The sequence below is a fragment of the Pseudophryne corroboree genome, chromosome 1 (assembly GCF_028390025.1).
Source record: "Pseudophryne corroboree isolate aPseCor3 chromosome 1, aPseCor3.hap2, whole genome shotgun sequence".
NCBI lineage: Eukaryota > Metazoa > Chordata > Amphibia > Anura > Myobatrachidae > Pseudophryne > Pseudophryne corroboree.
The window spans coordinates 454,909,604-454,927,196 of record NC_086444.1 but is presented as its reverse complement, the minus strand read 5'-3'; the positions used below and the strand labels follow the sequence as shown (position 1 = coordinate 454,927,196).

Below are 17,593 nucleotides of genomic sequence, written 5' to 3'. Positions count from 1 at the left end.
TGTAGTTGGCATCCTGACATATGTAATCCTGGCTGTCATAATTTCCGACACCGGAATCCATACAACTGTCAGAATTCCAGCTCAGGAGTGCCAAATATAAGTATGCTGGGGAGGGTTAGGGATAGGCTGCAGGGGTGGGGGATGGGGGGGAAGTTACGATTAGGCTGCAGGGGGATGAGGGGGGGGGGCATGTTGGGATGGCGGTGTCTGTATTCTGACCGCTGTCATCCTGACTGATGCTATCCCGTACCCAGTCCCTCTGATAATACCATATTGCTTGAGTACCGTTTATGGAGAGTAAAGGACTAGTTTTACATAGCAGAAGATGGAAACTGCTTATATGTACGGGCTCAGCTGTACTAGAGCTGGCTCATAGAAATCCTCCAAGTGATATTGGGGTATGGACCAATGAGTTTAGTCACTGCTGTGTGACTTTCATGTGGGTTTGGTTTTTTTAATCTACATGTTTTTTTAAAGACATTTCTCTATCGTCCTAGTGGATGCTGGGGTTCCTGAAAGGACCATGGGGAACAGCGGCTCCGCAGGAGACAGGGCACAAAAAGTAAAGCTTTAGGATCAGGTGGTGTGCACTGGCTCCTCCCCCTATGACCCTCCTCCAAGCCCCAGTTAGATTTTTGTGCCCGGCCGAGAAGGGTGCAATCTAGGTGGCTCTCCTAAAGAGCTGCTTAGAAAAGTTTAGCTTAGGTTTTTTATTTTACAGTGAGTCCTGCTGGCAACAGGATCACTGCAACGAGGGACTTAGGGGAGAAGAAGTGAACTCACCTGCGTGCAGGATGGATTGGCTTCTTTGGCTACTGGACATTAGCTCCAGAGGGACGATCACAGGTACAGCCTGGATGGTCACCGGAGCCTCGCCGCCGGCCCCCTTGCAGATGCTGAAACAAGAAGAAGGTCCAGAATCGGCGGCATGAAGACTCCTCAGTCTTCTTAAGGTAGCGCACAGCACTGCAGCTGTGCGCCATTTCCTCTCAGCACACTTCACACGGCAGTCACTGAGGGTGCAGGGCGCTGGAAGGGGGGCGCCCTGGGAGGCAATGAAAACCTATTTTTGGCTAAAAATACCTCACATATAGCCTCCGGGGGCTATATGGAGATATTTAACCCCTGCCAGAATCCGTTAAGAGCGGGAGACGAGGCCGCCGAAAAAGGGGCGGGGCCTATCTCCTCAGCACACAGCGCCATTTTCCCTCACAGAAAGGCTGGAGGGAAGGCTCCCAGGCTCTCCCCTGCACTGCACTACAGAAACAGGGTTAAAACAGAGAGGGGGGGCACTAATTTGGAGTTAGAAATATATAAAAAAGATGCTATAAGGGAAAACACTTATATAAGGTTGTCCCTATATAATTATAGCGTTTTTGGTGTGTGCTGGCAAACTCTCCCTCTGTCTCTCCAAAGGGCTAGTAGGTCCTGTCCTCTATCAGAGCATTCCCTGTGTGTGTGCTGTGTGTCGGTACGTGTGTGTCGACATGTATGAGGACGATGTTGGTGAGGAGGCGGAGCAATTGCCTGTAATGGTGATGTCACTCTCTAGGGAGTCGACACCGGAATGGATGGCTTATTTAGGGAATTACGTGATAATGTCAACACGCGGCAAGGTCGGTTGACGACATGAGACGGCCGACAAACAATTAGTACCGGTCCAGACGTCTCAAAAACACCGTCAGGGGTTTTAAAACGCCCGTTTACTTTAGTCGGTCGACACAGACACAGACAGGGACACTGAATCCAGTGTCGACGGTGAATAAACAAACGTATTCCTTATTAGGGCCACACGTTAAGGGCAATGAAGGAGGTGTTACATATTTCTGATACTACAAGTACCACAAAAGAGGGTATTATGTGGGATGTGAAAAAACTACCGTAGTTTTTCCTGAATCAGATAAATTAAATGAAGTGTGTGATGATGCGTGGGTTCCCCCCGATAGAAAATATGGGCGGTATACCCTTTCCCGCCAGAAGTTAGGGCGCGTTGGGAAACACCCCTTAGGGTGGATAAGGCGCTCACACGCTTATCAGAACAAGTGGCGGTACCGTCTATAGATAGGGCCGTCCTCAAGGAGCCAGCTGACAGGAGGCTGGAAAATATCATAAAAAGTATATACACACATACTGGTGTTATACTGCGACCAGCGATCGCCTCAGCCTGGATGTGCAGAGCTGGGGTGGCTTGGTCGGATTCCCTGACTAAAAATATTGATACCCTTGACAGGGACAGTATTTTATTGACTATAGAGCATTTAAAGGATGCATTTCTATATATGCGAGATGCACAGAGGGATATTTGCACTCTGGCATCAAGAGTAAGTGCGATGTCCATATCTGCCAGAAGATGTTTATGGACACGACAGTGGTCAGGTGATGCAGATTCCAAACGGCACAAAGGTGTATTGCCGTATAAAGGAAGAGGAGTTATTTGGGGTCGGTCCATCGGACCTGGTGGCCACGGCAACTGCTGGAAAATCCACCGTTTTTTACCCTAAGTCACATCTCTGCAGAAAAAGACACCGTCTTTTCAGCTTCAGTCCTTTCGTCCCTATAAGAGTCATATCTGCCCAGGGATAGAGGAAAGGGAAGAAGTCTGCAGCAGGCAGCCCATTCCCAGGAACAGAAGCGTTCCACCGCTTCTGACAAGCTCTCAGCATGACGCTGAGACCGTACAGGACCCCTGGATCCTACAAGTAGTATCCCAGGGGTACAGATTGGAATGTCGAGACGTTTCCCCTGCGCAGGCTCCTGAAGTCTGCTTTACCAAGGTCTCCCTCCGACAAGGAGGCAGTATGGGAAACAATTCACGAGCTGTATTCCCAGCAGGTGATAATTAAATTACCCCTCCTACAACAAGAAAAGGGGTATTATTCCACACTATATTGTGGTACTGAAGCCAGAAGGCTAGGTGAGACCTATTCTAAATCTAAAAAAATTTGAACACTTACAAAGGTTCAAATCAAGATGGAGTCACTCAGAGCAGTGATAACGAACCGGGAAGAAGGGGACTATATGGTGTCCCGAGACATCAGGGATGCTTACCTCCATGTCCCAAATTTGCCCTTATCACTAAGGGTACCTCAGGTTCGTGGTACAGAACTGTCACTATCAGTTTCAGACGCTGCCGTTTGGATTGTCCACGGCACCCCGGGTCTTTACCAAGGTAATGGCCGAAATGATGGTTCTTCTTCGAAGAAAAGGCGTCTTAATTATCCCTTACTTGGACGATCTCCTGATAAGGGCAAAGTCCAGGGAACAGTTGGAGGTCGGAGTAGCACTATCTCGGATACTGTTACAACAGCAGGGGTGGATTCTAAATATTCCAAAATCGCAGCTGATCCCGACAACAAGTCTCCTGTGCTTAGGGATGATTCTGGACACAGTCCAGAAAAAGGTGTTTCTCCCGGAAGAGAAAGCCAGGGAGTTATCCGAGCTAGTCAGGAACCTCCTAAAATCAGTGCATCATTGCACAAGGGCCATGGTAAAAAAATGGTGACTTCCTTCGAAGCAATTCCAGTCGGCAGATTTCATGCAAGAACTTTTCAGTGGGATCTGCTGGACAAATGGTCCGGATCGCATCTTCAGATGCATCAGCGGATAACCCTATATCCAAGGACAAGGGTGTCTCTCCTGTGGTGGTTACAGAGTGCTCATCTTCTAGAGGGCCGCAGATTCGGCATTCAGTTTTGGATGTTGGTGACCACGGAGGCCAGCCCGAGAGGCTGGGGAGCAGTCACACAAGGAAAAAATTTCCAGGGAGTGTGATCAAGTCTGGAGACTTTTCTCCACATAAATATAGCTAAGGGTAAATTTATAATGCTCTAAGCTTAGCAAGACCTCTGCTTCAAGGTCAGCCGGTATTGATCCAGTGGGATAAAACATCACGGCAGTCGCCCACGTAAATAGACAGGGCGGCACAAGAAGCAGGAGGGCAGTGGCAAAAACTGCAAGGACTTTTCGCTGGGCGGAAAATCATGTGATAGCACTGTCAGCAGTGTTTCATTCCGGGAATGGAAACTGGGAAGCAGACTTCCTCAGTAGGCACGACCTCCACCCGGCAGAGTGGGAACTTCATGGGGAAGTTTTCCACATGATTGTAAACCGTTGGGAATTACCAAAGGTGGACATGATGGCGTCCCGTCTGAACAAAAAACGGGACAGGTATTGCGCCAGGTCAAAAGACCCTCAGGCAATAGCTGTGGACGTTCTGGTAACACCGTGGGTGTACCAGTCGGTGTATGTGTTCCATCCTCTGCTTTTCATACCTAAGGTACTGAGAATTATAAGACGTAGAGGAGTAAGAACTATACTCATGGCTCCGGATTGGCCAAGAAGGACTTGGTACCCGGAACTTCAAGAGATGCTCACAGAGGACTTATGGCCTCTGCCGCTAAGAAGGGACTTGTTTCAGCAAGTACCATGTCTGTTCCAAGACTTACCGCAGCTGCGTTTGACGGCATGGCGGTGGAACGCCGGATCCTAAGGGAAAAGGCATTCAGGAAGAGGTCATTCCTACCCTGGTCAAAGCCAGAAAGGAGGTGACCGCACAACATTATCACCACATGTGGCGAAAATATGTTGCGTGGTGTGAGGCCAGGAAGGCCCCACGAAGAAATTTCAACTCGGTCGATTCCTGCATTTCCTGCAAACAGGAGTGTCTATGGGCCTCAAATTGGGGTCCATTAAGGTTCAAATTTCGGCCCTGTCGATTTTTCTTCCAGAAAGAATTGGCTTCAGTTCCTGAAGTCCAGAAGTTTGTCAAGGGAGTATTGCATATACAACCCCCTTTTGTGCCTCCAGTGGCACTGTGGGATCTCAACGTAGTTCTGGGATTCCTCAAAACACATTGGTTTAAAACCAGTCAAATCTGTGGATTTGAAGCATCTCACATGAAAAGTGAACATGCTCTTGGACCTGGCCTGGACCAGGCGAGTGTCAAATTGGTGGTTTTTTTCTCAAAAAAGCCCATATCTGTTTGTCCATTCGGACAGGGCAGAGCTGCGGACTCGTCCCCAGTTCTCTCCCTAAGGTGGTGTCAGTGTTTCACCTGAACCAGCTTATTGTGGTGTCTTGCGCCTACTAGGGACTTGGAGGACTCCAAGTTGCTAGATGTGGTCAGGGCCCTGAAAATATAGGTTCCAGGACGGCTGGAGTCAGGAAAACTGACTTGCTGTTATCCTGTATGCACCCAACAAACTGGGTGCTCTTGCTTCTAAGCAGACTTTTGCTAGTTGGATGTGTAATACAATTCAGCTTGCACATTCTGTGGCAGGCCTGCCACAGCCAAAATATGTAAATGCCCATTCCACAAGGAAGGTGGGCTCATCTTGGGCGGCTGCCCGAGGGGTCTCGGCTTTACAACTTTGCCGAGCGGCTATTTAGTCAGGGGCAAACACGTTTGTAAAATCCTACAAATTTGATAACCTGGCTAAGGAGGACCTGGAGTTCTCTCATTCGGTGCTGCAGAGTCATCCGCACTCTCCCGCCCGTTTGGGAGCTTTGGTATAATCCCCATGGTCCTTTCAGGAACCCCAGCATCCACTAGGACGATAGAGAAAATAAGAATTTACTTACCGATAATTCTATTTCTCGGAGTCCGTAGTGGATGCTGGGCGCCCATCCCAAGTGCGGATTATCTGCAATACTTGTACATAGTTACAAAAATCGGGTTATTATTGTTGTGAGCCATCTTTCAGAGGCTCCGCTGTTATCATACTGTTAACTGGGTTCAGATCACAGGTTGTACAGTGTGATTGGTGTGGCTGGTATGAGTCTTACCCGGGATTCATAAATCCTTCCTTATTGTGTACGCTCGTCCGGGCACAGTATCCTAACTGAGGCTTGGAGGAGGGTCATAGGGGGAGGAGCCAGTGCACACCACCTGATCCTAAAGCTTTACTTTTTGTGCCCTGTCTCCTGCGGAGCCGCTGTTCCCCATGGTCCTTTCAGGAACCCCAGCATCCACTACGGACTCCGAGAAATAGAATTATCGGTAAGTAAATTCTTATTATTACCACCTCACTATCCCTCTCTAACTGAAATATACTGAGCACTGGGTTCCCCTTGCATTTATATTATTTAACCCACTGAGATTTTCGACACCTGTCGGCGTAAGCAGAATGTGTCCAACCTCCGTCCTTGCTAGTTGACCAGCCTGTCAATGACTGAACAACATAACAGTACTGTCAGTACCGGTAGCTGTGAGCACCCAAACGGAGCAACACTAGAATTGCTGCATCGGGTGCCATGTAACGGCTGCAAAACACTTAGAGGCGAGGAGCAGCATTAGCCTTTTATTATATAGGATGTTTTCTTACTCTGAAGTTATTGCAGATTTAACACTTGGTAAATAGGCTGGTTGCTTTGTGCAAGAACATTGTGGTACTATACTTTTTGAAGCACTTTGCAGGTGTTTGGACAGAATTTGTTCATCTGTGATAGAGAATGTAGTCTGTGAACTCTAACATTCTTAAATGCTGTACAATATGTGCATACTATTTAATATTACATTAAAAAAATGTTTTAGAGGAGGTAACGGGGAGTGGAGGCAAATCCGTAAGCGTGTCTTGGCTGTTTTGAGGGTGTGTTATCTGCCTTCTACTGCAATCACGTACAAAGAGAAACAGGGCACCAGCCCCACCCCTACTGCTGCGGCCATTCTGCGTGACCATAGACTCACTCGAGGAGTCGATGTTCCTCGTTATTGCGTCGATGCTGTGTATGTGTACGCAGTTGCTGATGACTTTGTGATGGCTCCAGTAGGCGTCTGTATTCGGTTTTGGCCAGCTTTATGTGCGATGATTAGCAAATCCATAGCCTGAAAAGTCACAGCTGCGTAGGCATGTCTGTATAGACATGAATTAGGCCCATTGTCCGGCCACTGAAGTTGTGAATTCGCCTACAGTATCTTGTTATCTTGCATAATTGAATTATCCCTCCTGATGAACACAGACTAATGCATACTGTCGGCTTAAATGTAAAAATAGCAGACATGCAGCATACAAGAGAATAGAAGCAACATGGTAAATATGATATTGTTGTGCTGGTCTCTTTGCAGATTGCTGTAAACACATCACTGTCTGACAACCTCCGTGTGAAGTCACTTCACTGCATTTGCTTCCTCATCAAACTCAAGAGCAAAGTGAGTTATAGGTTTAAGTTTCTGTAATTAACAGCTTTTTATGTAGACCGTTCCAGAAAATGAGAGCATGTTACTGTGTTTTCTCTAACGTCCTAGTGGATGCTGGGGACTCCGTAAGGACCATGGGGAATAGACGGGCTCCGCAGGAGTCATGGGCACTTTAAGAAAGAATTTAGATTCTGGTATGCTCTGGCTCCTCCCTCTATGTCCCTCCTCCAGACCTCAGTTTGAATCTGTGCCCGGACGAGCTGGGTGCTGTTCAGTGAGTTCTCCTGAGCTTGCTGTAAGAAAGTATTTTGTTAGATTTTTTATTTTCAGGGAGCTCTGCTGGCAACAGACTCCCTGCATCGTGGGACAGAGGGGAGAGTAGCAGCCCTACTCTCTGAAGATAGGTCCTGCTTCTTAGGCTACTGGACACCATTAGCTCCAGAGGGATCGTACACAGGATCTCACCCTCGTCGTCCGATCCCAGAGCCGCGCCCCCGTCCGCCTCGCAGAGCCGTAAGACAGATGCCGGGTGAGTATGAGGAGCAAAGAAGACTTCGAAATCGGCGGCAGAAGACTCCGTTCTTGACATGAGGTAACGCACAGCACTGCAGCTGTGCACCATTGCTCCATACACTCCTCACATACTCCGGTCACTGTAAGGGTGCAGGGGGTGGGGGGCGCCCTGGGCAGCATATGGACCTCTGTTGGCAAAAGATAACATATATACAGTTGGGCACTGTATATATGTATGAGCCCCCGCCAAAAAGATATGTATTTTAGCGGGACAGAAGCCCGCCGTCGAGGGGGCGGGGCTTCTCCCTCAGCACTCACCAGCGCCATTTTTTCTCCACAGCTCCGCTGAGAAGAAGCTCCCCAGGCTCTCCCCTGCAGATCACGGTAGAAAAAGGGTAAAAAGGGAGGGGGGGGGCACATAATTAGGCGCTAAAAACACAAATACTTCAGCTACTGGGTTGACATTAAGTTACTGTGTTATTCCTGGGTTATATAGCGCTGGGGTGTGTGCTGCATACTCTCTCTCTGTCTCACCAAAGGGCCTTGTGGGGGAACTGTCTTCAAAAAGGGCATTCCCTGTGTGTGTGGTGTGTCGGTACGCTTGTGTCGACATGTCTGATGAGGAAGGCTATGTGGAAGCAGAGCGGGAGCAAATGAATGTGGTGTCTCTGCCGACGGCACAGACACCTGATTGGATGGATATGTGGAAGGTTTTAAATGATAATGTTAATTCCTTGCATAAAAGGTTAGACAAAGCTGAAACCTCAGGACAGTCAGGGTCCCAACCCATGCCTGATCCTATGTCGCAGAGACCGACAGGGTCTCAGAAGCACCCACTATCCCAAATTATTGACACGGATACCAACATGGATTCGGACTCCAGTGTCGATTACGACGATGCAAAGTTACAGCCAAAATTGGCTAAATCCATCCGTTATATGATTATAGCTATTAAGGATGTGTTGCACATCACAGAGGAAACCCCAGTCCCTGACAAGAGGGTTCATATGTATGGGGAAAAGAAGCCGCAGGTAACTTCTCCCCCCTCACACGAGCTCAATGAGTTATGTGAAAAGGCTTAGGAATCTCCAGATAAAAAACTGCAGATTTCCAAAAAGATTCTTATGGCGTATCCTTTCCCGCCAACGGACCGCTTACGCTGGGAATCCTCCCCGAGGGTGGACAAAACTTTGACACGCTTATCCAAGAAGGTAGCCCTGCTGTCACAGGATACGGCTACCCTCAAAGATGCTGCGGATCGCAAACAGGAGGTTACCCTGAAGTACCTTACTGAGGCCGGCAATCGTGTCGGCTTGGGTGTGTAGTGCTGTAGCAGCATGGACGGATACCTTATCTGAGGAACTTGATACCTTAGACAAGGATACTATATTAATGACCCTGGGGCATATAAAAGACGCTGTCCTTTATATGAGAGACATTAGCCTACTAGGTTCTAGAATAAATGCTATGTCGATTTCTGCCAGAAGGGTCCTGTGGACTAGGCAATGGACAGGTGATGCCGACTCAAAAAGGCACATGGAGGTTTTACCTTACAAGGGTGAGGAATTGTTTGGGGAGGGTCTCTCGGACCTGGTCTCCACAGCTACGTCTGGGAAGTCAAATTTTTTGCCATATGTTTCCTCACAACCTAAGAGAGCACCGTATTTCCAAATGCAGTCCTTTCAATCACAGAAAAACAAGAAAGTCCGAGGTGCGTCCTTTCTTGCCAGAGGGAGGGGCAGAGGAAAGAAGCTGCACAACACAGCTAGTTCCCAGGAACAGAAGTCCTCCCCGGCTTCCACTAAATCCACCGCATGACGCTGGGGCTCCACAGGCGGAGCTAGGCCCGGTGGGGGCACGTCTCCGAAATTTCAGCCACAAGTGGGTTCACTCACAGTTGGATCCCTGGGCAAAAGATGTTGTGTCTCAGGGATACAAGCTGGAATTTGAAGAGATGCCCCCTCACCGATACCTCAAGTCGTCCCTGCCAGCTTCCCCCTTAGAGAGGGAAATAGTGTTAACTGCAATTCACAAATTGTATCTTCAACAGGTGGTGGTCAAGGTTCCCCTCCTTCAACAAGGAAAGGGTTATTATTCGACCATGTTTGTGGTACTGAAACCGGACGGTTCGGTCAGACCCATATTGAATTTAAAATCCCTGAACGTGTACCTAAAAAGGTTCAGGTTTAAGATGGAATCGCTGAGAGCGGTCATTGCAAGCCTGGAAGGGGGGGATTTTATGGTGTCTCTGGACATAAAGGATGCATACCTTCATGTCCCCATTTATCCACCTCATCAGGCGTACCTCAGATTTGTGGTACAGGATTGTCATTACCAATTTCAGACGTTGCCGTTTGGTCTCTCCACGGCTCCGAGAATATTTACCAAGGTAATGGCGGAAATGATGGTACTCCTGCGGAAGCAAGGGGTCACAATTATCCCATACTTGGACGATCTCCTCATAAAAGCGAGGTCAAGAGAGCAGTTGCTGATCAGCGTAGCACGTTCTCTGGAAGTGTTACGGCAACACGGCTGGATTCTGAATATTCCAAAGTCGCAGCTGGTTCCTACGACTCGTCTGCCCTTCCTGGGCATGATTCTGGACACAGGCCAGAAAAGGGTTTATCTCCCGATAGAGAAGGTTCAGGAACTCATGACACTGGTCAAAGACCTATTAAAACCAAAACAGGTGTCAGTGTATCACTGCACTCGAGTCCTGGGAAAGATGGTGGCATCGTACGAGGCCATTCCCTTCGGCAGGTTCCATGTGAGGACCTTTCAATGGGACTTACTGGACAAATGGTCCGGATCACATCTTCAGATGCATCGGTTAATCACCCTATCCCCCAGGGCCAGGGTGTCTCTCCTGTGGTGGCTGCAGAGTGCTCACCTTCTCGAGGGCCGCAGATTCGGCCTTCAGGACTGGGTCCTGGTGACCATGGATGCAATCCTCCGAGGGTGGGGAGCAGTCACACAGGGAAGAAATTTCCAAGGTCTGTGGTCAAGTCAGGAGACTTGCCTTCACATCAACATCCTGGAACTAAGGGCCATTTACAACGCCCTACGTCAAGCCAGAGGCCCTGCTTCGCGGTCAACCTGTTCTGATTCAGTCAGACAACATCACCGCTGTGGCTCATATAAACCGACAAGGCAGCACAAGGAGCAGGGTGGCGATGGCGGAAGCCACCAGAATTCTTCGCTGGGCGGAGAATCATGTAAGCGAACTGTCAGCAGTGTTCATCCCGGGGGTAGACAACTGGGAAGCAGACTTCCTCAGCAAGCACGGCCTCCACCCGGGAGAGTGGGGACTTCATCAAGAAGTCTTCGCACAGCTTGCAAGTCGGTGGGAACTGCCACAGGTGGACATGATGGCATCCCGCCTCAACAAGAAAATACAGAGGTATTGCGCCAGGTCAAGAGACCCTCAGGCGATAGCTGTAGACGCCCTGGTGACACCGTGGGTGTTCCAATCGGTCTATGTATTTCCTCCTCTTCCTCTCATACCCAAGGTGTTGAGAATCATAAGAAAAAGAGGAGTGAGAACAATACTCATTGTTCCGGAATGGCGGTTGAACGCCGGATCCTAGCGGAAAAAGGCATTCCAGATGAGGTCATTCCTACGCTGATAAAGGCTAGGAAGGACGTGACAGCTCAACATTATCACCGTATATGGCGAAAATATGTTGCTTGGTGTGAGGCCAGGAATGCCCCTACGGAGGAATTCCAGCTGGGCCGTTTCCTTCACTTCCTACAGTCAGGAGTGACTTTGGGCCTAAAATTGGGTTCCATTAAGGTCCAGATTTCGGCCCTATCCATTTTCTTTCAAAAAGAGCTGGCTTCTCTACCTGAAGTTCAGACGTTTGTGAAGGGAGTGCTGCGTATTCAGCCCCCTTTTGTGCCCCCGGTGGCACCTTGGGATCTTAACGTGGTGTTGAGTTTCCTGAAATCCCACTGGTTTGAACCACTCAAAACGGTGGAATTGAAATATCTCACGTGGAAGGTGGTCATGCTACTAGCATTGGCTTCGGCTAGGCGTGTGTCAGAATTAACGGCTTTGTCACATAAAAGCCCCTATTTGGTTTTCCATGAGGATAGAGCAGAATTGCGGACCCGTCCACAATTTCTGCCAAAAGTGGTTTCATCCTTTCATATAAACCAACCTATTGTGGTACCTGTGGCTACTACTGACTTGGAGGATTCCGAGTTACTTGATGTGGTCAGGGCTTTGAAGGTTTATGTAGCCAGGACGGCTAGGGTCAGGAAAAGAGAATCTTTGTTTATCCTGTATGTTTCCAACAAGCTTGGTGCTCCTGCTTCAAAGCAAACTATTGCTCGCTGGATCTGTAATACAATTCAGCAGGCTCATTCTGCGGCTGGATTGCCGCTGCCAAAATCAGTTAAGGCCCATTCCACTAGGAAGGTGGGCTCTTCTTGGGCGGCTGCCCGAGGGGTCTCGGCATTACAGCTGTGCCGAGCGGCTACTTGGTCAGGTTCAAACACTTTTGCAAAGTTCTACAAGTTTGATACCCTGGCTGAGGAGGACCTTGTGTTTGGTCATTCGGTGCTGCAGAGTCATCCGCACTCTCCCGCCCGTTTGAGAGCTTTGGTATAATCCCCATGGTCCTTACAGAGTCCCCAGCATCCACTAGGACGTTAGAGAAAATAAGATTTTACTTACCGGTAAATCTATTTCTCTAACGTCCTAGTGGATGCTGGGGACTCCGTAAGGACCATGGGCAATAGACGGGCTCCGCAGGAGACTGGGCACCTTAAGAAAGATTTAGTACTACTGGTGTGCACTGGCTCCTCCCTCTATGCCCCTCCTCCAGATCTCAGTTAGAATCTGTGCCCGGCCAGAGCTGGGTGCTTTTAGTGAGCTCTCCTGAGCTTGCTAATAAGAAAGTATTTTAGTTAGGTTTTTTATTTTCAGAGAGCTTCTGCTGGCAACAGACTCTCTGCTATGTGGGACTGAGGGGAGAGAAGCAAACCTACTAACTGCGGCTAGGTTGCGCTTCTTAGGCTACTGGACACCATTAGCTCCAGAGGGTTCGAACACAGGATCTTAACCTTGGTCGTCCGTTCCCGGAGCCTCGCCGCCGTCCCCCTTGCAGAGCCAGAAGACAGAAGCCGGCAGAAGCAAGAAGACATCGAAATCGGCATCAGAAGACTCCTGTCTTCACATGAGGTAGCGCACAGCACTGCAGCTGTGCGCCATTGCTCCCACACTACCCGCACACTCCGGTCACTGTAGGGTGCAGGGCGCAGGGGGGGGCGCCCTGGGCAGCAATTATGATACCTCTTGGCAAAAAGGCACATATATACAGCTGGGCACTGTATATATGTACGAGCCCCCGCCATTATTTTTACACAGAAGCGGGACAGAAGCCCGCCGCTGAGGGGGCGGGGCCTTCTTCCTCAGCACTCACCAGCGCCATTTTATCTCTACAGCTCCGCTGAGAGGCAGCTTCCCAGGCTATCCCCTGCAGTCTCAAGGTAGAAAAAGGGTAAAAAAGAGAGGGGGGGGACGACGACGACATAAATTTAGGCGCATTTTATCATTATACAGCAGCTACTGGGTAAACACTAAGTTACTGTGTAATCCCTGGGTTATATAGCGCTGGGGTGTGTGCTGGCATACTCTCTCTCTGTCTCCCCAAAAGACCTTGTGGGGGTCCTGTCCTCATTTAGAGCATCCCCTTGTGTGTGCGGTGTGTCGGTACGTTTGTCGACATGTTTGACGAGGAAGGATACGTGGAGGCAGAACAGGTGCAAATGAATGTGGTGCCGCCGACGGTGCCGACACCTGATTGGATGGATATGTGGAAGGTGTTAAATGATAACGTGAACTCCTTGCATAAGAGGTTGGATAAAGCTGACACATTGGGACAGTCAGGGTCTCAACCCATATCTGATCCTACAGCTCAGAGGCCGTCAGGGTCTCAAAAGCGCCCACTATCCCAGATTGTTGACACAGATATCGACACGGATTCTGACTCCAGTGTCGATGGCGATGATGCAAAGTTGCAGCCTAAAATGACTAAAGCCATCCGCTATATGATTATAGCAATGAAGGATGTATTGCACATATCGGAGGAAAACCCTGTCCCTGACAAGAGGGTTTATATGTTTGGGGAGAAAAAGCAAGAAGTGACTTTTCCCCCTTCACATGAATTAAACGAATTATGTGAAAAAGCGTGGGATTCTCCTGATAGGAAAGTGCTGATTTCCAAAAGATTACTTATGGCGTATCCTTTCCCACCATCGGACAGGTTACGCTGGGAATCCTCCCCTAGGGTGGACAAAGCGTTGACACGCTTATCTAAGAAGGTGGCCCTGCAGTCACAGGATACGGCCGCCCTAAAGGATCCTGCGGATAGAAAGCAGGAAGGTATCCTGAAGTCTGTTTATACACATTCTGGTACTCTACTGAGGCCGGCAATTGCGTCGGCCTGGATGTGTAGTGCTGTGGCAGCATGGACAGATACTCTGTCTGAGGAGATAGATACACTGGACAGGGAGACTGTTTTACTGACCCTAGGACATATCAAAGACGCTGTCCTATATATGAGGGATGCCCAGAGGGACATTTGCCTGCTGGGCTCTAGAATAAACGCAATGTCAATTTCTGCCAGAAGGGTCCTGTGGACTCTGCAATGGACAGGTGATGCCGACTCTAAAAAGCACATGGAGGTTTTACCTTACAAGGGTGAGGAATTGTTTGGGGACGGTCTCTCGGACCTAGTTTCCAAAGCTACGGCTGGGAAGTCCAATTTTTTACCATATATTCCCTCACAGCCAAAGAAAGCACCGTATTACCAAATGCAGTCCTTTCGTTCACAAAAAAGCAAGAAAGTCAGAGGTGCATCCTTTCTTGCCAGAGGCAGGGGTAGAGGAAAGAAGCTGCACCATGCAGCTAGTTCCCAGGAACAAAAGTCCTCCCCGGCTTCCACTAAATCCACCGCATGACGCTGGGGCTCCACAGGCGGAGCCAGGAGCGGCGGGGGCGCGTCTCCGAAATTTCAGCCATCAGTGGGTTCGCTCACGGGTGGATCCTTGGGCTATACAAATTGTGTCTCAGGGATACAAGCTGGAATTCGAAGTGACGCCACCTCACCGTTACCTAAAATCGGCCCTGCCAGCTTCCCCCATGGAAAGGGAGGTAGTGTTAGCGGCGATTCGCAAGTTATATCTCCAGCAGGTTGTGGTAAAGGTTCCCCTCCTTCAACAGGGAAGGGGTTACTATTCCACTATGTTTGTGGTACCGAAACCGGACGGTTCGGTCAGACCCATTTTGAATTTAAAATCCCTGAACATTTATCTGAAGAAGTTCAAGTTCAAAATGGAATCGCTCAGAGCGGTCATTGCAAGCCTGGAAGAGGGGGATTTTATGGTGTCTCTGGACATCAAGGATGCTTACTTGCATGTCCCCATTTATCCACCTCATCAGGAGTACATCAGGTTTGTGGTACAGAACTGTCATTACCAATTACAGACGTTGCCGTTTGGCCTGTCCACGGCACTGAGAATTTTTACCAAGGTAATGGCGGAGATGATGGTGCTCCTTCGAAAGCAAGGAGTTACAATTATCCCATACTTGGACGATCTCCTCATAAAGGCGAGGTCCAGGGAGCGGTTGCTGATCAGCGTAGCACACTCTCAGGAAGTGTTGCAACAGCACGGCTGGATTCTGAATATTCCAAAGTCGCAGCTGATTCCTACGACGCGTCTGCCCTTCCTGGGCATGATTCTGGACACCGACCAGAAGAAGGTGTTTCTCCCGGCGGAGAAGGCTCAGGAGCTCGTGACTCTGGTCAGAGACCTCCTAAAACCAAAACAGGTGTCGGTGCATCACTGCACGCGAGTCCTGGGAAAGATGGTGGCGTCATACGAAGCCATTCCCTTCGGCAGGTTCCATGCGAGGATCTTTCAGTGGGATCTATTGGACTACGAGAAATAGATTTACCGGTGAGTAAAATCTTATTTTCTCTAACGTCCTAGTGGATGCTGGGACTCCGTCAGGACCATGGGGAATAGCGGGCTCCGCAGGAGACGGGGCACATCTAAATAAAGCTTTTAGGATCACATGGTGCGTACTGGCTCCTCCCCCTATGACCCTCCTCCAAGCCTCATTTAGGTTTTTGTGCCCGTCCGAGAAGGGTGCAATCTAGGTGGCTCTCCTAAAGAGCTGCTTAGAAAAAGTTTTTTTAGGTTTAAATCTCAGTGAATCCTGCTGGCAACAGGATCACTGCATCGAGGGACTTAGGGGAGAGATTTCCAACTCACCTGCGTGCAGGATGGATTGGAGTCTTAGGCTACTGGACACTTAGCTCCAGAGGGAGTCGGAACACAGGTCCTCCTGGGGTTCGTCCCGGAGCCGCGCCGCCGATCCCCCTTACAGACGCTGAAGACGGAGGTCCGGAAAGCAGGCGGCAGAAGACTCCTCAGTCTTCATGAAGGTAGCGCACAGCACTGCAGCTGTGCGCCATTGTTGCTACACGTCTCACTGATTCAGTCACGGAGGGTGCAGGGCGCTGCTGGGGGCGCCCTGGGCAGCAATATTAAATACCTTTAGTGGCAAAATAAATACATCACATATAGCCATTAAGGCTATATGTATGTATTTAACCCAGGCCAGTTTTCTTAAATCCCGGGAGAAAAGCCCGCCGAAAAAGGGGCGGAGCTTATTCTCCTCAGCACTCAGCGCCATTTTCCTGCTCAGCTCCGCTGGTGAGGAAGGCTCCCAGGACTCTCCCCTGCACTGCACTACAGAAACAGGGTAACAAAGAGAAGGGGGGCATAATTTGGCGATATTGATATATTAAAAGCGCTTATATCAAAAACAACACCTTCTAGGGTTGTTTATATACATTTATAGCGTTTTTGGTGTGTGCTGGCAAACTCTCCCTCTGTCTCCCCAAAGGGCTAAGAGGGTCCTGTCTTCGATTAGAGCATTCCCTGTGTGGCTGCTGTGTGTCGGTACGTGTGTGTCGACATGTATGAGGACGATGTTGGTGTGGAGGCAGAGCAATTGCCGGTAATGGTGATGTCACCCCCTAGGGAGTCGACACCGGAATGGATGGCTTTAGTTATGGAATTACGTGATAATGTTAGCACATTACAAAAGTCAGTTGACGAAATGAGACGGCCGGAAAACTGGTGTTATACTGCGACCGGCAGTAGCCTCAGCCTGGATGTGCAGTGCTGGGGTAGTGTGGTTGGATTCTCTGACTGAAAATATTGATACCCTGGATAGGGACAGTATTTTATTGACTCTAGAGCAATTAAAGGATGCTTTTCTTTATATGCGAGATGCTCAGAGGGATATTTGTACTCTAGCATCAAGAGTAAGCGCGATGTCCATATCTGCCAGAAGAAGTTTATGGACGCGACAGTGGTCAGGTGATGCGGATTCCAAAAGGCATATGGAAGTATTGCCATATAAAGGAGAGGAATTATTTGGGGTCGGTCTTTCGGACCTGGTGGCCACGGCAACTGCCGGCAAATCCACTTTTTTACCTCTGACCCCCTCCCAACAGAAAAAGACACCGTCTTTTCAGCCGCAGTCCTTTCGCTCCTATAAAAACAAGCGACCAAAAGGACAGTCTTATCTGCCGCGAGGCAGAGGAAAGGGTAAGAGAGGGCAGCAAGCAGCCCCTGCCCAGGACCAGAAGCCCGCCCCGGGTTCTACAAAGCCATCAGCATGACGCTGGGGCTTTACAAGCGGACTCAGGAGCGGTGGGGGGTCGACTCAAGATTTTCAGCAATCAGTGGGCTCGCTCACAAGTGGACCCGTGGATCCTGCAGATAATATCTCAGGGTTACATGTTGGAGTTCGAAAGGTCTCCCCCTCGCCGGTTCCTAAAGTCTGCTTTACCAACGTCTCCCTCAGAAAGGACGTCGGTTTTGGAAGCCATTCACAAGCTGTATTCTCAGCAGGTGATAGTC

The 17,593-nt window shown here is 49.3% G+C and overlaps 1 protein-coding gene across 2 annotated transcripts in view; it reads left to right on the top strand.

Annotated features, from left to right (window-relative positions):
- The window catches only part of IPO4 (importin 4), a 272,271-nt gene that overhangs the window by 124,891 nt on the left and 129,787 nt on the right, over positions 1-17,593 (top strand). For both annotated transcript variants that reach the window (XM_063913651.1, XM_063913652.1), the window contains exon 9: positions 7,064-7,147. In XM_063913651.1, coding sequence (XP_063769721.1) covers positions 7,064-7,147 — 84 coding nt within the window. The remainder of the gene's footprint in view (positions 1-7,063; positions 7,148-17,593) is intronic.